A 21,581-nucleotide genomic window follows, 5' to 3' on the forward strand; every position below is an offset into this window, starting at 1 on the left:
ACAAAACTAGAGGGCATAGATTTAAGGTGAGAGGGGAAAGATTTAAAAGGGGCCTAAGGGGCAATTTTTTCATGCAGAGGGCTGTGGTGTATGGAATGAGCTGCCAGAGGAAGTGGTGGAGGCTGGTACAATTACAACATTTAAATGGCATCTAGATGGGTATATGATTAGGAAGGATTTAGAGGGGATATGGGCCAAATGCTCGCAAGTGGGACGAAATTTATCTTGGATATCTGGTCAGAATGGACACGTTGGATGGAAGGGTGTGTTTCAGTGCTGTACGGCTCTATGACTCTATTTGTATAAGGTCCACAGAGAGCAAAGGCCATTCATTCTATTCAGCTTGATCCATCTATAGTTCATGCACGGTCATTTTATAGCACACACTGTTAACGCCCAACTTTAAGTTCCTCTCTAATGCACTGATAAAGTGTCATTGATGCTTTTTTTTGAGAACTCACATTCCACTTCTCAATAAATAACTTCCAGTTCCCCATTGATATGTTAACTGAACTCGAATCACCACTTTTATATCTCTTTATGACTAGCACTTGCTAAAGTTATATAAAAATATGAAGAATATAAATATTGGAAAATATCTATGTTATATATACTTCATCTACTTTTGTACAGAAAATCATTGGTAACCCAGAAGCCAATTCCGACGTTGCGAGGCGGGGTCTATTTCCTCATCACTTAAAAACGTGAACGTTTTCCTGGGTGTGGTGTCAGATTCAGACATTTGAGTTCCGTTAGCAGGAAGTTGGGGGATTGTGGCTCAATATTAAATGCGAGTGGAGACGGTTAGTAGCGTGCAGTTTGAATAGCTTAAGGCTCCTTTTTCTCCTACCCATTCGCTTTGAAGAGGGCGTGATAGATCCGAACTGATTTTTTTTTCCATCCTGAATCGCAGGAGAGCGGCCAGAAGCCGATGGGCAGCAGAAGCATCTGGTTTTAAAACAGAAGCCGGAGATTTGCAGAAAGAAAAACTGTTCATTTGAACAAAGTTTCAGTTGGAAGTGGAGGAAGTTTGCAAGAAAGCAAAATGCCAAAAACGGTAAGTAGCTAACTAACATCAATTTTTACTTGTGTAAACCTGGCGTACATTTACACGACTTCCTGTACAATTGAGTTTTTTTTTTGGAAAAAAAGTCTGAGCTTTTATTTCATAGGTTTTGTTGCAAGTTTCGACTGCCGTTTCCTCTCCCCTCCTCCTCTCTGCAACTGCATTGAAACTTCAGTTTCCGCTGCAGCTACCCTTCCCTCCTGACGCTGAAGATGGGTTTTTTGAAGTAGTTGGAGTGGAGCAGCGCAATAACTGCCAGCTCCCGAGTTACTGCTCTCACTGCGAAGTGCTTTGGAATCGGTAGCAGACACAGTGAATGGGTCGGCTCACTGCCAATCGCAGGCTGCCTTTCAAACAGACAACTGATCTGTTACTTTGTAACGAGATTTTCTATACTCTCTCTCCACACTTTGACAGTTTTGGAAACGAAACTGACTTGATTTGGTAGCGCGTGTTATTTTGCATCGGATCAAGCTCGCTCGCTCACCTACTTAGACCTCTTCCACCCTGTTAAGGGGGACTAGTTTATAGTTTGTTTGTAAACGTACTGGTTAATTTTGGTTATTTTATCTTAACTATTTTGATATTTGGACGTTGTCCAATTTCTAACGGAACTAAAATGACTCAAAGCTTCCTGCAATGCGTCATGTATGAGATTCTTTCCTAAAAGTAGTCTAGAGGGTAATGGAAGGAACCTTATTTGGCAGTTTAGTTGATGCTTGCGCGTAAGGCTGCAGCATGAGGACAATGGCCTGTTTTTATCAGAGTTTAGCTACACTTAATCATTCACTCTTGCTTGTCTCCCCACCCTCGACAACTTAGTCAAGTCCCGCTTCAATGCAGCAAGGCTCCTCTCTCGAACCACCCACTCGGAATCCATTTTTGAGTTATGACTTTTTTTAGGAACTTTTTGAATTTCCTTCTAAATAAGGTCAAGGACGTAAAAATTAACTCGAAGTAATGCAAGTTAATTATCAGGCGTCATTTTCAATTATAGGTGTAAATAGTCACCACGGCTTCATGGGCGGTGCAAGGTCAAATAAAATTCTCGTGCGTTTTCACAGGACTCGGAATGGAAAATAGAACGTAATAACTCGTATTTCAAAAGTTAATGTTTGCTACTGGTTTTAAAAATCTAGATAGTACCAAGCGACAGTCTCATTGAGTTTGCATGTCTGATTGTTCGTCCTTGTGCCTTTAACATATTAAAGGCACATGTGAAAGGGACCATCTCTCCTTCAACTCAAACCTGATTAGCAGTAAAGTTGCAAAACAGTAAGTCTCAAGAACTGGCTAGTCTGAGGTTTGGGGTTTTTGGGCAGCTTCATGCTATCTTTGATATCATGGGCTATATAATCCCACATTATTTTAAAGTCTGTCTTTTATGTTGATACATGTCTCTTTTTTTGACAGTGTTCTGTTGCTCACTGGGTGTAGTTCCGTGGATAATAATGCCTAGGGCCTCGCCCAAAGGTCATTCTTGTGTCTACCTTGATGTGTGTCTGCAGGCATTGCCAATAGCTAAAATTAGCTAATGTAACACACATGTAGGGTTGGAACTGGCTCAGTACCAGACCGTGGTAGTACATTCAGAATGAGCCTTCAGAGGCAAGTACAAATTTGTTCTGTAATGTTGACTCATGAGTAGCCATACTATTTTTGGTTGAAACTCACTTGGCAATTGAATTTTTAGCAATTGTTTTAAATTTAACATGAAGGACTTTTTTGTTTCTCATGAACAATCATACTTTTTTGGTAACAGTTCCTTTTTTATGCAAAACACACCACCTACTCCTGGCATGGGGCTGCCTTTCTGGAAAATCCTTCATTCCCTCCAAACAAACAGCTTCTGTCCTACCACAAATTACTTCCAGTGAATGATGAAAATAAACTATCCCTTCTCTACCTGTTTGCAATCTTTAACGTGGTTGACTGCACCCTCTCCCTCCAGTTGAGGATGAAACCAGGTAATTGTAGTCAGAATATCATTAATCTTTTCCTGCACTTGCACCATTATCTCTACTGTTTACAAATATCTAATGTTGGGGCCCTGTGAGTTCTCCTCCATTTGCTGCGTTGGGCATCATGGAGAAAACACATGCAGGCTGATTGTGGTTGCACTCTACAGTACCACCATTTCTCTGGACTTCTTCACTATTGCTAAAGTTGGGCTGCTTGTCCAATATAGTACTAAATGAGAAAAATATCTTTGGCTTCAATCTTAGCAATTTTTAATTCATTGCCTTCCCAAAACTGTTTAGCTACCAATTCCATTTCTCTCCCTTGTAACTGTCTCTGGCTACGGCAGATGGATTGCAACATTGTTACATTTGATCTGGCAACATCTGAAGGAGAAAAGAGTTACTGTGTCGGGCCTGGTGGCTGGGAAACTGTCAGCCGCCATCGGTTCTGAGGAAGGGTCACCGGACCTGACACTAACTCTGTTTTCTCCTTCTCAGATGCTGCCAGACCTGCTGAGCTTTTCTGGCAACTTTGTTTTTGTTCCTGATTTACAGTATCTGCAGTTCTCTTGGTTTTTATTGTTACAATTTGATATCAATACAAATCTATGCTGTCACAGACCACCTTGATCTGGCACTGTGATTATTGCCTGACTCCACTCCTCCCAGCTCACTTGTGTGGGAAGTCTTATCTGTGCCTTTGGTACTTGCTGCATGTTCCCATATGTTCTCTGATTAATCTTGAACACTTTATCCTACGTAGTATCTTGTCATTTTAAAATCTACTGTTTGTCCCATCTCATGCTAATTCCTGTGACCTACATAGGTGCCCTGTTATTACATATTCCAATTCTGGTTTTTCTCCTCCCTCCTCCCTCCACCCTGCCCCCCCCCTTGCCAAGGCCTCACTATTATCACTTGGCCATGCTAAATTGTCCCATGGATTTGGAGATGTGCAGATTACATAGATTAGCCATGGTAAATGTGGGGTTACAGGATAGGGTGGGGGGCTGGGTCTGGGTGGGATAGTCTTCAGAAGGTTGGTGCAGATTCAAAGAGGCTGTTTGGCCTCCATGTGCAGTGTAGGGATTCTATGGAATAGAAGAGGAAAGATCAAGTTGCTCTTTTGACTCAACTACTACTTGCCCTTTGGTAACTTTATGCTGAATCAATTAATTGCATTATTCTGTTGAGTTTGGACTTGCTTTTCTCTAACCCTTCAATAACGTGGAGGCTCATGTGAGACACACTTTAAAACTAGGAAAAAATGTAGGATGCAGGCACAGTTACAACCTTTTGAGACTTTAGATAAGCACATGAATAGGCAAGGTTTGAGGGATATGGGCTATGTGCAGGCAGGACGGACTAGTTCAGTTTGGAAATATGTTTGGTGTGGCCTTGGACAGAAGGGGCTGTTTTCTGTGCTCTATGAATCTGACTATGATTCTGATTTTTAAAAATTAAAGACATTTCTCCATCATTCAAACTCACTAATTTTGTTGCGTTGATAACATCCTCAATTGTGGAATGGCTGCAGCATGGGGTGGGGGTTGGCATTTGGCCCTACAGCCTATGTCTCTGGCTCTCCAACAGCAACATAACTAACACTATTCTTGAATCCTTTCCCTGTTGTCCTGCAAACTTTCAAGATTATCCACTTCACTGAGCCAAGAATAAAATCAGTCTTGACTGTGCATGCAGGCATTGCCTTTAGGACTAAAATCAGAGTTAGTAAATAATTGGTTCAGCCCACATTTCAAACCTGGAATATTGAAATTCTAGTGCCCTAAAAAGGAATATTCCATGCCTTCTCTGAAAGGCAGTGTAAACTAGATTGACCTGTTCAGATGATGGTAAAAGATTCCCTTTTTTAGGCTGCATAGGTTGTTGAGGTGTAAGACAAATGGATGGGATTGTTCTCAACTGAAAAAGATCAATTGTTTGGTTCACTGTTCTTCAAATTGTGTGCCAATAGTTGCCACTTGTCTTGATGTTAGTGACCAAAACTTCAGAATTATAATTCATTGAACTTCTGAATTCTGCATAACCAAATGTGCAATACAAACCTCCACTGTCTCCTTTCTGATACTGAATCATTGTACCCAAAAACAGGCACTTCTGAATGGTTAAGAACCTAATCTCTTCTGAATCACTTCCACCATGGGAATCTTTAATCCCCTGGCTCCATCTTGTTCCACATGATGTGAGCACATTTTAAATCCAAAAGTTTATTAAAGACCAAAATGAAAAGGAACTCTTTGAAACATGGATCAAAAATAAACACTTAGTAGAGTTCCTTTGGCAGTGCAGCTTAGTGTTGTCATATTGAAGCAGTTTGCTGACTTCCACACCCCCTGCAAGCATCACCTTTTGAAAGGTGAAATGTCACTCATGTAGTCAGAATGGACAAATGTTATATTTTTACTCTGCTGTTTTTAAGTGGGAGATTTGTGGTTTTGAGATGTGCACACTATGGAATAGGACACTGAGGTAACATGTAGCAGAGGGAGAGTAAACTCTGTTCACTACTTTATCCAATTAAGGGGTATGTTTGTTCATTCAAGGTCAAGTCATAAACACATCTGAAAACATTAATTCATGGAGTCTGTAATTGGATATGTTCAAAGTTAATAGATTACAAGCTACTTGGATGTCATTTTGTTAAAATAAACAACAAGGCTTGAAGATTCTTAAGTAGTTGCATAACCACAAGTTTGAAAGTAGTCTCCCAGGCAAACTGGGTGTATTTCAGCACTTGTAGCTAATCAACACATTATCACCTACGGCTTTCTGCATCAGCTGTCCATGTTAAACTTTGCTTGTTAATTTTACCCAATACCAAAACAAACAGCATGCCAAAAAAAGTTGTCAATTGTCCTTGAAATCCCTACAAACCTGCAATAATGCAAGTTAAAATGCTGGTTTACTTGAGGCATTGGTCCAGAACTCTCTTCTCAAGAGGGTGGTAGTAGTAGTGGAAGGCTGAGATTGGACAGCAACCTCCAAAGATGTCCCACAGGGATCAGTGCTGGTTCACTTAATGTGACAGTTTTTAATAGCAAGGAAAATGATCTTGGGTTACAGGAAGACTAGATGCAAGTTAACCTTAAAGTGAAGTTCTATATATTTGAAAGAAGGAATAAGACAAGGGAGTAACCAACCAATGGAAGGACAGGAGTAATCTCAGGAACACTGGGTTCTTGTGATGCTTCTCCACAGAGGCACAAGTGGCAAGTCAGGTTGGGGTAGCATACGGACAGCTCCCTTAATCTTGAGAGGTAAGAGCAGGGAGGTTTTGTTGGAGCTCAACAGAACTTTGATTAGGCCAGAGTTTGACTACCATGTGTCGTTATGGTCAAGACACTATGGGAAGGGATGTGATTGTACTAGAGGGGGTTCAGAGACAACATCCTGGTGACTGTCCTATCACTCGGATAGCAAGAACTACAGATGCTGGAGCCAGTCTCCCCAGCGTGGAGCTGGAGGAACACTGCCGGTCAGGCAGCATCAGAGGCACAGTGTGAAGGCATGCTGCCTGGCCTGCTATGTTCTGCCAGCTATGCAGTGTCACCAGGACATACCTGGGTTGAAGCATTTTAGCTCTAAAGGCAATTCGATGGACATTGAATATGTTAGATTACTTTACTTTGTTTGCAGCTATGATGGCAGGAATGTTAAAATTAGCCTCCGTAGCCCTGGATGTGTGTGGCATTAAGTTGGTGAGAAGAAATAAAATTGCAATTGCATCGATTATGAAGAGCAAGTCAAGAAGAATTGAGGCAGACATACAGGGAGAGAACAAAATTGTAGGAAGATCTCCAGATGTGAATCCTAAATACAGTGACTTGGATGTTCAATATCCAAGTTGTGGTTGGGGGTTGGATAGGAAGGAGTGCCAGAGCTGGCATAAAACCTGTCTTTAACAGAAGATGGTAACTGGACTGATAGTCACCAAACTTACTGACAAGATGACATACATGTTTCAGGCCTAACCCTGATAGGAGTGCTAAATGTCATGCTGGACCCAAAATTCCCTTTTGATAAAGGGATGAAGATAGGTCTGAAGGTCAAAAGTCGTCATAAACATACAGCAATTGAAGATTTTATTTTTTTTAAAAAAAATTTGGAGGGATGGGAGGAAGAATTCAGAAGTATGTTGATGGCACAGTATTGATGTCATAGGACTAGCAATCCAGAGCCCAAAGCTCAAGCTTTGAGGACATAGGTTCAAAAAAAAATCACACTGTAGCAGATGGTGAGATGTGAACTCTAACATTCCAGAAGAAAAAGGCTCCAGTGGTAGCAACTGTGCAATCATTATCATTAAAACCCATCTGGTTCAATCCTCTCCTTTTTTTAGGGAGAGAAATGTGCTGTTCTTAACTGATTTAACCTCTGACTGCAGAGCCACAAGTGGCTGACTCAAATGCCCTCTGGACAGTAAGTGCTGGCCTACCAAGCAATGCTTGCATCCCATGGCAGAGAAGAGGTTGAAGCCTGTGATCCTGGTTTTTGAAGCAAAAATGCTTTTGTATTTTTATTTACAGCTACAAAAGATGATGGAAATCCGCTGAGCAGTGGGCAGTCTCAACAGTTGAGACAGTGAGTATTGCTTAAGGGGAAAGGTCAAGCTTACATGTGGTGACACACGGTGTTGAAAATGCAGCAAGGACAGCTGTTTGAGGAATTCTGAACAACTACAAGATAACTGTAGTGGAATCGAAGCAAAGCTAGAACTGCGTTTTGAAATAAAACTTGAAATCCACATGGAATAAGTTGGAACTGAAGATAGTTGCCTAGCAACTAAGTAGATGTCACTGAAATGAATTTTCAGATGCATCTAAATCATAGTGATGAGAAACAGTATTTTCTTGTGCTTATGAACTGTTCTCTTAGGGATCAAAGGGAGAAAACAAAAGCAAAGAGACTCTATGCAAAACACTTCCAAAATGAGCTGGCAGGCTGTCAAGATTAATACTTGCAATAATTATCTTTCACAGGAAAGCAATATCTTCTTCTTTAAAAGCAGACAGCCAAAATCAGTGTGAATAAAGCTGAGGACAGCATCAAGAAATTTTTAATGTCACTTCTGTGAAAATGGTTTCAAAACTTTGCTGTTTGTGTAAATACTAAATGTGCATAGAGAATAAGATGCCACAATGTATTATTGAAAACACTGAAAAGTGGTGATTAACTGAGACTTGGCAATGTGCCAAGTTCCAAAGAAGCAATTTGAACTCTTCTTTTTGTTGGTTACAATGTACTCGACATGATGCAAAGCACCTGTCTTTTTAAGGCCATGCAAGCAATGCTATGGTCCTCTATCACCAATGAGTCAATTTATTTTTAGGATTTTGAAACATTATTATTGGCTTCAGGATTTTTCTAATGTTTCTGCAGAAACTAACTCAGTTTGCAAAAACAGCCTATAGCTTAACTGTGAAATCATCTTGGCTTGATGTGCAGCCTTTTGAGGTAGCTCATTTCAGTCAGAAAGACTGTTATCAAACTGAGGCAGCACTTGGCTTGTAACTTTTCCTCCAATGGCAAGAAAAAGCGCAATGTCACCACAGTCCCAATTTTAACCCAGTATTTTAATTGCCCTCTTCTAGACCACCTCCAAGCAGGTGGAATTGAACCAGACCTTCTGACCCAATGGCCTTACCAATGCACCACAATTAACCTCCCAATTCACCTAGAAAATTAATAAAAATTTGGGGGCTTAAGCAATCTAAGCTCATTTTCAGTGGCACCTAGTGACTTCAAGAAAAACCTCCCAACTTTGAACACAATTGATGTGGAAAAAATATCTTAATGGATTGTTCAGCTTAAAATGGGTTTCATCCAAATCGTGGTTTGAAACATGTTAAAAATTGAAATTGCTACATTTAGGGTGTGCCACGAGACAAAACTCATCATTTACATGCTAAATATAGAACCCACCCAAAAGTATTGGCAGGGGGTTGCTGCAACAGTTAGGGTGAAAAGAATAAGCTTTGCCTGTTCCAAATTGGCAGACAGATATGGTTTGTTTGAAAATGTTTTGTCCTAAGTGAATAGTACAATGATAGTACTACAAATGTCACATGTTTCAAACTTTCACTGGCCTTTCTCTCTAAGTGAAGGAATTGAAAGGATACCAAACACTTTTTCTCCTTCCATAACTCTCTCCACTCTTTCATGCTCCAAACAACTGAGCAACCAAGCACTACATTGGAGTATCTTATTTTCTATAGGAAAATAGTCATCTCAGGATATCTTCCACCCTACACTAATTGCATTTGTATAGCAGCATATTTTGACTTTAAATGCTCCAGGGCACTTTGCAGCAGTGTTATGAACCAAACTATACAGCCATGTAAGGCAATATAGAACAAATGGTCAACAACTTGGTCCAGGAGACTACATTTTTCATTGGCCTTTGATAAGCATCTTTACATAAAGAAATGAAGTAGAAAAGGAGGGAATTCTGGCAGGCAGGGGGCCTAAACAACTAAAGGCATGATTCTGAAGTGGAGCAGTGAAAATCTGAGATGCTCAAGCAGTCAAAATTATATTTCTGTTTAAATCTATTCACATGCTGTGGGCATGGATGCAATTGGCATTGCCAATTTCCCAGAGGGCAGTTGAGTGAACAACATTGCTGTGGGTCTGGAGTCACATGTCAGCTGGAGCAGTAAGGATGTCAGTTTGCTTCCCTCTTGCTCTTTTTAAACAAACCAGTGAGCCAGACTTCTTTTATCTTAAATGACCAACAGTTTGCATGGTCATTACTCTTACTCCCAGGTTGCAGTAGAATTTGAATTCCACCATCTGTGGTGGAATTCAGTGGGTCCCCAGAATATCACCCACATGTCAGGTGTAGTCTAGTGATAATATTACTTGGCCATCACCTCCTAGATGAGTGAAGAAAACTACAGATGATAAAACTAGGGGAATACTGGAGCATCCAGCAGAAACCCACATAGACACCAGGAGAGTGTAAACAACACAAGAAGTCACCCAAAACTAGAATCAAAGCCAGGTTCTTAACACTGAGGCAGTTGGGCAGCTCAGTGGACAGCAGTACTTTTTTCCTCCCCTTTTCAACTATTGTACCTAGTGTCTGTGGGCTTGCACCTGCTTTACTAGTCATTCACTCTTGTTGGAGTGAGCATGTGTCCATGTTCAAGCAGGACAACTGTAGTTGGCAAATAGTTATTTTCAATATCCAATAATATCCTTTGGGGCTAATAGTAGCTTTATAAAGTGTCTAATATTAAACTTGTCACTTTTAGTTGACTAAAGATTTACTATCTCTTCTTGGCATAGTGTGAATTTTCAATGGTAACCTATTGCAGCTTGGGCCAGTAAGAATTTTGTGCAACTTCTATTCCACTTTAATTAGAGTTAAGATGCTAGCTTGGGTGTTGTAATGACCTAATAAGCATGCTGCCAAGATCATGGCTTGTGTCAATGATAGAGTGCAGGTGAAGGATGATGGTGTATTTGCTTGCAAAGGTTTATGACGCTGCTTAGAGGGAGAATGCAGGATATTTGTCACAATGAACAAGCCTGAGTGATTTGTAATGAACACTTTTTTTTCTTTTGATTTTTAATCAATTGTTTTTGGCTATATCTAATTGGTTACTGTTACTCCTGAAACTTCCTATGGTGCAGAAGTAAGATTCAACATATGAAGCATTTTAAGATGAAACTTTATCTTGGAGCAGATGCTTGGTGTAAATTTGCATAATGATAACCATGGATGCCATGTCTGCAGAAATATTGTCGTGCAAAGTTGACACTAGTGTTGTCTGTCTTGACCACTTTCATTTTGAAATGAGGAGCCACCTTTCCCTCCCTCTGAAAATGCAATTGTGGAATGCAGCTGCAAATAACTAACTTTTTTTTATTTCTACACCTTTTTTAAATGTGAAATTTCCCAAATGCAAACTCATTGGTCTTCAAAGTGTTTGTTTAATCCATATTCTGAAACTAACTTTAATATCAAGAGCAGCTCAAATGACTACTTTTTGAATGAAAAAAATTGTGAATTGCACAATTTCCTTAAAATGCAAGTGATAATTCAGTACCTTGTCTGTCTTCCTTTTTTTTTTTGGAGCCACAGTGAAACAGAGAATCATTGCAAAAATGCATTGTTATAATGCTGCAGGATTTGGGCCAGAAGATAGTAATGAGTTTAATAGGACTGTTCAGAACCTTTTTTGTTTGAACCACAGCTGAGTTACTGACCTCACTTTTCTCAGCATCGTAAAGACCACTGCGATTAAATTCAGTCCCTGAACATGACAATTTTTATCACTTCAACCTAAGGTATTCCTGTAATCTTGTGGATAGCCTCTATTTTCCATCTGCCAAATTCAGTTTGACCAAATCTTTGCTACACAAACTCCTAACAGACAAAGTTCTGTTGCGCTATCAAGGCACTGAGTGGTCACTCAGCAACAGATGGATTTTACATTGCTCATTCATATACTAGTGGAGTTTATAAGCTGAGCTTGTTTCTAGTGCCACAATGTTAATCTGCGTCAGGCTACAATCATGTAAACCTCAGCACCTTTGTTACAAACCATTGACTCTTGAAATTGTATTAATTCCTTCATTGCTGGATCAAATCCTGGGCCTCCCGACCCAATTTCCCCCAGTCCCAAGATGTGCAGGTCAGTTGGATTGACCGTGCTAAATTGCCCCAAGTGTCCAAGGGGGTGCATGGTAGGTGGATTAGCCATGAGAAATGCAGGGTTACAGGGATAAGTTGGGGGTGGATCTAGGTGGGATGCTCTTTAGAGGGTCAGCACATATTCGATGGGCCAAATGGTCTACTGCCACACTGTAGGCATTCTATGAATGCCTCCCTAATAGGAGTTTCACTACATTCACTAACTTCAGATCAAGTGGGGTGTGTACAAAGAAAAGAACAGTACAGCACAGGAACAGGCCTTCTGAGCCTGTGCTGACATGTTTTGCCCTTCTATACTAAAACTGTGTCTTCACTTACAGGATCTGTATCCCTCTTCCCTTCCTGTTTGTGTATTTGTCCAGGTGCTGCTATTGTCTGCTTCCACCATCTCCTCTGGCAGTGCATTCCAGGCACTCCACACCCTTTACGTGGAAAAACTTGGGTCGCACATCTTGTTTCTTTAAACTTCACCCCCTGCACCTTGAACCTGTATCCCCTGGTAATTGACCCCACTACCTGGGCAGGGGAGCCTCCTACTCGTCACTCCTCAATCCATGCCATTAATGATGTTATGACCTTTGTTAGGTAACCCCTCAACCTTCTGCATTCCAGTGAGAGCGAACCCGTCTAGCCAACCGTGCTTCATAACTAAAATTCCCCATACCCGGCAACATCCTAGTGAACCTTTTTTCTGTACCCTGTCCAAAGCATCCACCTCCTTATAGTTGTGTGGTGACTAGAACTGTATGCACTATTCCAAGCGTGGCCTAAATGAAGCTCCATAAAGTTTGTAGCAAACTTGCCTAGTCTTGTATTTGACACCCCTGCCAGTGAAGGCAAGCATGCTGCAAGCCTTTTTAACTACCTTATCTACCTGCACACCCGGATCCCTCCTGCATATCAATGCTCCTAACGGTTCTGTCACTAACTGTATAATTTCCACCTGTACTTGCTCTTTCAAAGTGCATCACCATACATTTGTTCAGATTAAACTCATCTGCTGTTTTTATTCTGATACCTTCAACTGATCTATATCCTGCTGTATCCTCTGACAATCCTACTCACTCTGCAACTCCACCAATCTTTGCATCATCTACAAACTTGGTAATTAGACCAGCTATGTTTTCCTCTAAATGTTTTCCTCTAAATCACTTTTTTAGAACATAAACAGCAGAAGTCCCAGCACTGATCCCTGTGTAATGTCACTAGTCACAGCCCTCCACTCTGAAATGTAATAGATAAGTCACCAATATCCCATTCATGAAATGGGTTTGGGGGTGTCGTGGGGTTGAACTTCAAACTCAGTTGCTGCAAATCTCATTCTCATTAGAGGTTTGAAGTATATTTTAAAGACCAAACTTTTTATGAAGTGTTAACTTTCAAACCACAAGTGTGTGTGATCCATGTTTTGGTAATCGATGGGGGGGATTTTAAAAAAAAAAAAAAAAAACTAGCCTTCTCAATCTTAGTCACAAAGTGGTACTAGGTGCTGTAAATTTCAACTGCTCAGTAAAATGGAGGTCATCCTCCTGTGGTATAATGCAGATACTGTATTTTACATCTAATTTTGACATGTCCCACTTGTATATCTTATGAGTTATCACAGTTATTTTACTTCAGATGTTTTTAAAAAAATTTTCTATTCTTCAAGTGAATAGAAACTGGAGTGCACATTTTTGCTTTGGCTCTTGGCCTATTGGCTAAAGAAAAATTAACACCTTCTGTTAGGAAATGAGTAGATTGACTTGAGTGCACACCCATTCTTTTCTCTTCCCCTTTCCTCTCCTGCTCTGCCCACATTCAGTAACTCTTTTTTTTTTTTTTTAAAATTCTCCCCTTTGGAAGTGGCCTGTATTGTGGGGACATCCTGAACACTTACTGCTACCTATCAAGGTGACAGGAAATCTGGATGACTGTGTAACTAAAGCTATGGGCTCAGCAAATGCAGCATTTGCTACTGAGATTAAATGTATGCTGGTCCTGAACACTTCAAACACAATAGAAATCCTCCTTTTACAGCAAGAATGAGTAAGCAGCAAAATTGCAAAGTGTAATAATTGTGACTTGAAGTGCATGTTCTCAGTTTTTAAACTGGGGGTGGGGGGAAACCAGTCATATATTTTTAAAATATATAAATCATTTATTGGTCTGCTAGTAGAAAATACACTTTGCATACAAAGAATTAGCTTGTATTGCAGTGACTTATGAGGGTAAAGTTAAATTTTTGATTCCAATTCAATGTGGAATGTAAAGCTGTCTCCAGCTTTACTAGTAATTACTATGGTATTGTGATTTTTTTTCATTACTTTTTTTCCTGGCCAGCTGAATCAAGTGCTCCTCCGTTCTGGATTGGGCCTATATAGGAGCTTTTTTGTGCTGCTGAATAATAAGTAATGATGGCTAGGAGAACCATTTGAGGATGAATTGTCATCATTGGAATGTTTGCAACATACTTGTGCAAACTTAATTTTGAGCACCCAGAATTAAACTCCAGGAGCCAAGCTCAAAGAGAAGAAACTACAAAGTAAACTAGAGGATATTCAGATCTTTTTAAGAGCCTGTGGATTAGAGATGAATTATAAAAGGAGAAAATTAATCCAATACATTTTGTGGAACAGTGACCATATTGTTGTCTGTACCAGCTTGAATGAGATGTGGTACTGGTTAACTTACCAGGGTAGTAACAATACACAAAATTACCCCATTGATCAAGATATCTGTTCCTGTCCATGTAGACTTTTTGGGTACTTTCCCCAAATATGATCACTTTAAATGGTGTGCATCAGCTCTGGCTGCAGTTGAATTATAGCTGACTGCAATCCTGTTGTGAGAACAATATGGCTTCAGCAGAGTAAATACCTATCCTGTATACCAGGTGTAACAGAGCAATAACTTGCATGGAAGCCATTGAGTCCAGTCTAGCTTCCTGTAGAATAATCCAATTTCTGATTTCTCTGCTCTATCCTGTAAAATCTACTTCCCTTTAATGTCCACCTAATCTTTTTAATAGGGAAGGAGAACTCAGGAGCTGTTAGTAATGGAGGTAATAGGACCCAAAAAGAAGATGCAAAAACTGGCATAAGGGCACTTTATCTGAATGCTTGGAGCACTTGAAACAAGGTGGATGAGTTGACAGTGCAAATCATGGCAAATGGGTCTGATTTAGTGGCCATCACAGAGACATGGTTACAGGATGGTCATGACTGGGAGTCAAATATCCAGGGGTATCAAACTGTTCAGAAGGTAAGGGAGGTGGTGTCGCTCTGATTTTTAAGGATGATATCAGGGTGGTAGTGAGAGATGATATACGTTCTACTGAACAAAACATTGAATCCATTTGGGTGGAAATTAAGAATAGCAGGGAGAAGTCACTGATAGGTGTGGTCTATAGGCCACCAAATAATGACATTGTGGTGGGGTAGGCAATAAACATAGAAATAGCTAATGCATGTAAAAATGGTACAGCAATTATCATGTGGATTTTAATCTACATATCGATTGGTCAAACCAGGTCAGTCATGGCAGCCTTGAGGAGGGGTTCATAGAATGCATCTGCGATAATTTCATTGAACAATATGTAATGGAACCTACAAGGAGCAAGCTATCCTAGATCTAGTCCTGTGTAATGAGACTGGAATAACTAATGATCTCAGTGAGGGATCCTCTCAGAAGGAGCAATCACAGTATGGTCAAATTTAAAATACAGATGGAGTGTGAGAAGGTTAAATCCAGTACCAATGTCCTGTGCTTAAACAAAGGAGACTATGAAGGAATGAGGGAGGAGTTAGCTAAGGTAGAATGGGAGCAAAAACTTTATGGTGGGTCAATTGAGGAACAGTGGAAGACTTTCAAAATGATTTTTCAGTGCTCAGCAGAAGTATATTCCAGTGATAAGAACTGTAGGAAAAGAGCCAGCCATGGATGTCTAAGGAAAGTATCAGATTGAGGGGGGGAAAAAACAACACATACAAAAAAAAGCAGAGTAGTGGGAAACTAGTAGACTAGGAAATCTTTAAAGGCCAACAGAAAGCTATAAAGAAAAAGATTGAGTAAACTAGCTCAATATAAAAACAGGCAGCAAAAGTTTCTATAAATATGTAAATCGTAAGTGTGGCGAAGGTAAACATTGGTTCTTTAGAGGATGAGAAGGCCAATTTAATAACTGGGAATGAGGAAATAGCCAAGGCATTAAACAGTTATTTTGTCGGTCTTCACAGTGGAAGACACAACAACATGCTGAAAACTAATGGCAAGAAGGTTATAGCAGGTGAGGACCTAGAAACTATCATCACTAAGGAGGCAGTGCTGGGCAAGCTCATGGGGCTAAAGGTAGACAAGTCTCCTGGCCCTGATGAAATGCATCCCAGGATACTAAGAGATGATGGGGGAAATAGCAAATGCACTGGTAATTATTTACCAAAATTCACTGGACTCTCTGGCTGTTTTCCAGTCTGTGGGAACTACCAATGTGACACCACCCTTTAAAAAAGGAAGTAGACAAAAAGCAGCTAACTATATAGGCCAGTTAGCTTAACTTCGGTAGTGGGGAAAATGCTTGAATCTATCACTAAGGAAGAAATAGCAAGACATCTGGATATAAATTGTCCCACTGGGAACACCCAGCATGGGTTCATGAAGGGTAGGTAATGTTTAACTAATTTGGTGGAATTCTGAGGACATTACTTGCATGGTGGACAATGGGGAACCTGTGGATGTGGTGTATCTGGATTTCCAGAAGGCATTTGACATGCTGCTATATAAGATAGTTGCACAGTATTACAGGTGATGTATTGGCATGGATAGAGGATTGGTTGACTAGTGAAAGCAAAGAAGGGGTAAATGGGTGTTTTTTCTGGTTGGCAGTCAGCAGCGAGTTGTGTGCCTCGGATCAGTGTTGGGACCTCAATTGTTTACAATTTACATAGATGATTTGGAGTTGGGGACGAAGTGTGGTGTGTCAAAATTTGCAGATGACACTAAGGTGAGTGGTAGAGCAGAGTGTGCAGAAGACAGTCTGCAGAGGGATATAGATAGTCTAAGTGAGTGGGCAAAGGTCTGGCAGATGGAGTACAATGTTGGTAAGTGTGAGGTCATCCATTTTGGTAGGAATAACAGCAAAATGGACTGTTTTAAATGGTTTAAAAAATTGCAGCACACTGCTGTGCAGAGGGGCTTGGGTGTCCTTGTGCATGAATCGCTAAAAGTAGGATTGCAGGTAATTAAAAAGGCAAATGGAATTTTGTCTGCCATTGATAGAGGGATGGAGTTTAAAAACAGGGAGGTTATGCTACAACTGTATAGGGTCCTGATGAGGCCACACCTGGAGTAGTGTGCAGTTTTTGGTCTCTACTTGAGAAGAGATATACTAGCACTGGAGGGGGTGCAGAGGAGATTCACTCGGTTGATTCCAGAGTTGAGGGTTGGATTATGAGGAGAGACTGAGTAGACTGGGATTATACTCATTGGAATTCAGAAGAATGAGAGGAGATCTTATAGAAACATAAGATTATGAAGGGAATAGATAAGGTGGAGGCAGGGAGGTTGTTTCCGCTAGCAGGTGAAACTAGGACTAGAGGGCATCACCTCAAAATAAAGGGAAGCAGATGTAGGACTGAGGTCAGGAGGAACTTCTTCACCCAAAGGGTTGTGAATCTGTGGAATTCCCTGACCAGTGAAGCGGTTGAAGCTACCTCGCTGAATGTTTTTAAGGCAAGGCTAGATAAATTTTTGAACAGTAAAGGAATTAAGGGTTATGGTGAGCGGGTGGGTAAGTGGAGCTGAGTCTCAAGATCAGCCATGATCTTATTAAATGGCAGGGCAGGCTTGAGGGGCCAGATGGCCTACTCCTGCTCCTAGTTCTTGTGTTCTAATTGTTTACAAGAAATAATTGAATATCTCTGCATCCAGGGACCTTGTAAGCACCATGTCATTGCCCTAACGTAAACTCGTGTTAAATTGCTCCAAATCATAAATCTAAAGCAAACAAATTGCTGGAGAAACTTTGCAGGCCCAGCAGCATTTGGGGAAGAAAGCAGAATTAATGTTTAAGTCCAGTGACTCTTCACTAACAAAATGTGATTCACCTTGCTCTTGCACTGAGCCGATGTAAACAGTTTTTCTTTGTCCATCTCATCGTACTGCAATGATCGTGTAAACCCTCATCTTTCTCCAAGGAGAGCACCCTCTGCTTCTCAAAGTAAGACATTTTTTTTGTTTAAATCCCTCATTGATGGAGCCATTCTGGTTTGTATCCTGTCAGCACTCGAGCCCTTGGTCTTCCCAACAATGTATTGATGACAACTGAACAGGGCACTCCGGTTGGGCTTTATAAAGGTTCACATAACATGCCTGTTTTTGTACTCTATGCTTCTCATTTTATGTCCGAGATATCAAGTTTGCAGATGATTAAATGGGTTGAAAGTCAAGTAATGAGAATGATGGTCATTTAAAAATTAGACAGTTTTAGCAAGTGTGCAAAAACATCTTGGATGGCCTATGAGAAGATGGGGCATGAGGTTATGCTCTTTGACAGGAAGAAAAGAAGAGCTAAATGTCTTGTAAATGGAAAGACTGAGAGCTGCAGCACATCTTTGGGGTCTTGGTGCATGGACAGCAAAAAAAAACTAGCATCTAAGTTTGGTGGGTAATTGGAAGGCAATTAGACTGTTGAAATAGTGTCAAAAGAAATAGAGTATGAAAACAAGAGGATCTTGCTCAAACTATACAAGGTACTAGTTGGGCCATGCATGAAACATTGAACAGTTTTAGTCCCCTCTATCAAAGGAAAGAGATACTGGCATTGAAAACAGTTCATAGATTCAAAAGATTGTTTCTGGTTATGGAGGGGTTTTGTTACAAAGAGGGATTGAGTAGGCTTTGAGTTTAGAAGAATTAGAAGCAAGCTAAATGAAACCCAAGATTCTTGGGGGGGCTTGAGAGGATATTTAGGGGAGAGGTGGTTTCTGCTTGTAGGAGTTTAGGACCAGAGGGCATAATGTAAATGAGGGGTCACCCATATGGACAAAAGTACGGAGGAATTTCTCTGGTGTTGAATCTATGGATTCTTTTACTGTGGGGGGGGGTCTTTGAAAACCCTAAGTCCTTGAGTATATTCAAGGCAGGTGGAGATTTTTCTCATCCATAGTAAGGGAATGGAGGGTTATGGGGCAAATGAAGTTTGAAGCTGACTGGATCAGCCATGCCTCTGCTCGTGATTCTTATGCCCTTAGAGTCTTGTGTTTGCATCCCCACTACCTTCACAGTTGAGCAACAGATTCTTCAGTCCCTGTACATTAACTGTATTTGGAACTGATGCAATAAATCTGTTGCCGCACCCTATCACTTTGGCCAAAATGTGTCACCTCACACTTTGCTATGAAATTCCACTTGTACATTCTGTTAGCACACTTTGTCCTAGTGCAGTCAACTGCTATCATCCTTGTTGCCACTCTTGAATGTGGTATCTACAAATCTTAATGTTACATTTTCCAAAATATGGAATTAGCTTCTGGGATGAAGCCAGTGGCTTTAATTCCTAGCACTCTTTTTGTGGAAAACCACCACCATCTTTCAGGTTGAAAACAACCATTCACTGTTACTTGGAGTTTTTTGACTTTGAGCCAACTTTCTATTCAACCTGAGTTTTCTTTTATAATTCCATGAATCTTGATGTTTTCCAAATTTGTGGTACTCTTGTTGAACACGTCCTTTTAAGTCTTTTGAGATAGTAAGAATTGCCAATGCTGGAGTCATAAGTGTGGAGCTGGAGGAACACAGCAGGCCAGGCAGCAGAGGAGCAGGAAAGCTGACATTTCGGGTCAGGACCCTTCAGAAAAAAAATTGACCTGCAACATCAACTTTCCTGCTCCTTTGCGTGCCTCCAGCTCCACACTTTTTTTTATCTTTTAATCTTTTTGGCTTTGTTTGCACCCTGTGCTTGTCTCTAATTGCCCTTGAAGGGGGAAGTATTGAGCAGTAGCCTTGATCTGCCTTCAGCATCAATGTTGCTAAACTGAGTGGTAGAAAGGGAGTCCCAGAATTACAAAGTGTCTATGTAGTTCCAAGTCAAGGTAGCTTAGAGGGGAACTTGTCATAGAATCATAGAATCCCACAGTGTGGAAATAGGCCATTTGGCCCAACAAGTCCACACTGACCCTCAGCATCCCACCAGACCCATCCCTGAACACTACAGCCAATTTAGCTTGGTGAATCCACCTAGCTTGCACATCTTTGGACTGGGAGAAACAAGATTACCTGGAGGAAACCCATGCAGACATGGAGAATGTGCAAACTCCACAGTCACCCAAGGCTGGAATCAAACCTGGGTCCCTGGTGCTGTGAGGCAGCAATGCTAACCACTGATCCCATATGTCTTCGTCTACAATGTAGATGGTAGAGGCAGTGGGTTTAGAAGGGAGTGTTGAATGTGCCTCACTGGCATGATGTGCATCCTGCCATGTGGATGGAATCCCCTAACATGGATGTGTAGATTAGGTGGGTTACAAGGTGATGGGTCTGGGTGGGATTCTCTGGCTGGTGTGGACTTGTTGGACCAAAGAGCCTGTTTCCACACTATAGGGATTCTATGATGTCCTGCACATGGTGAGTATGTTTTTGAAGATAGGCAAGGTCATGCAGCAGAATTCCTGATCTTTGACCTGGTCATGGCACAATATTTTCAGCTGACCCAGTTCAGTTCCTACTTCATAACAAGGATGTTGAGCATTGCTAAGCCCCTCACTACCCTCACTATCATGCCACTGAATATTAAGAGTTGAGATGTTGAGTTTTTGTTGCCTGATGTGGTTTGACTCTGAATATAACTTTTCACCCAACTGAAATGGTCATCTGATCATGCCATTTTGAGCAGAAACTGCTTCATTGTTTGAGGAGTCACATTGAGCATAGATCAGGGCAGGGGAGAAGTCCCTGCCCCTTCCCCCTTGGAGGGAAGGTGTTGCTGTAGCTGATAATGGTTGGGGCCCAGGGCTCTAGCTGACCAATTGCAGAGGTGCTTACAAACTCACATCTTCCTTTTGTGCTATGTATGACACCAACCAAAGCAATGATGTCTCATTCTTAACTCCCTAGTTTTGCTGGAGCTTACTGTCCAATGCTGCCTTTTGAAGTGGAATCCCTCTTGGTTCACCACTTCTCCACTTGGACAACATCTGTTACATTCTCTTAACCTTCTTTGCATTAGCAGCAAATTTCAATTGGATTTGTCTAGCATGATTTGCCTTTGTAGAAATCTGGCTCTGTTTGACAACTTGTAAGTTCTTGTCACCATGTTTCTCAAACATTGCACAGCACTGACTGTTAGGGACAGTGTCCTTGTGCCACTTCTTGAAGTCAGGTGACCATGTTTGCTGCATGCCAGTATTTTGACTGACTAAATGTGAAAAATGAAAACTAGATCCTGTAAACTAGGACTGTGTGTTGCAGAAGATGGGTCTGGCCTCAGTGCTGTGGAATGTTCCACGCACTTGGATCACTCCATTTGTGGAAAATTTGAAAATAGAAACACCTTTTTTGACCACCTGATCGTCAGCATGTAGTGTCCTCAAGACCCTGCAGGAAAAGGAGGGTGGATTCTTTGATAGTCTGCTCAGAATACTTCATAGTCAAATTTGCAACTAGTACCAAGACAGTTTGGTTAGTGATGAGAAGGGCACTGTCCATCAGACCCTTCATGCGCACCTGGTCTCTCTGTGCACCACCATACATTGCCCTCCAAGTGGCTGTGCTGGTGAAAAAAACTCATCTGGCTTTTTTCTTTTTGAAAAGAGGTCTGGAGGGAGATGAGGCGTAGAGCTGGATGAACACAGCAGGCCAAGCAGCATCAGAGGAGCAGGAAGGCTGATGTTTCGGG

At 41.1% G+C, this 21,581-nt stretch overlaps 1 protein-coding gene across 1 annotated transcript in view; it reads left to right on the top strand.

Annotated features, from left to right (window-relative positions):
* The first annotated feature begins 666 nt into the window (after positions 1 to 666).
* The window catches only part of LOC109935882 (moesin-like), an 80,439-nt gene continuing 59,524 nt past the window's right edge, over positions 667 to 21,581 (top strand). Inside the window, exons 1-2 of the mRNA XM_048605306.1 lie at positions 667 to 803; positions 914 to 1,057. Coding sequence (XP_048461263.1) covers positions 1,046 to 1,057 — 12 coding nt within the window. The 5' untranslated portion in view covers positions 667 to 803; positions 914 to 1,045. The remainder of the gene's footprint in view (positions 804 to 913; positions 1,058 to 21,581) is intronic.

The sequence above is a fragment of the Rhincodon typus genome, chromosome 14 (genome assembly GCF_021869965.1).
Source record: "Rhincodon typus isolate 14 chromosome 14, sRhiTyp1.1, whole genome shotgun sequence".
NCBI classification, from domain to species: Eukaryota; Metazoa; Chordata; class Chondrichthyes; order Orectolobiformes; family Rhincodontidae; genus Rhincodon; species Rhincodon typus.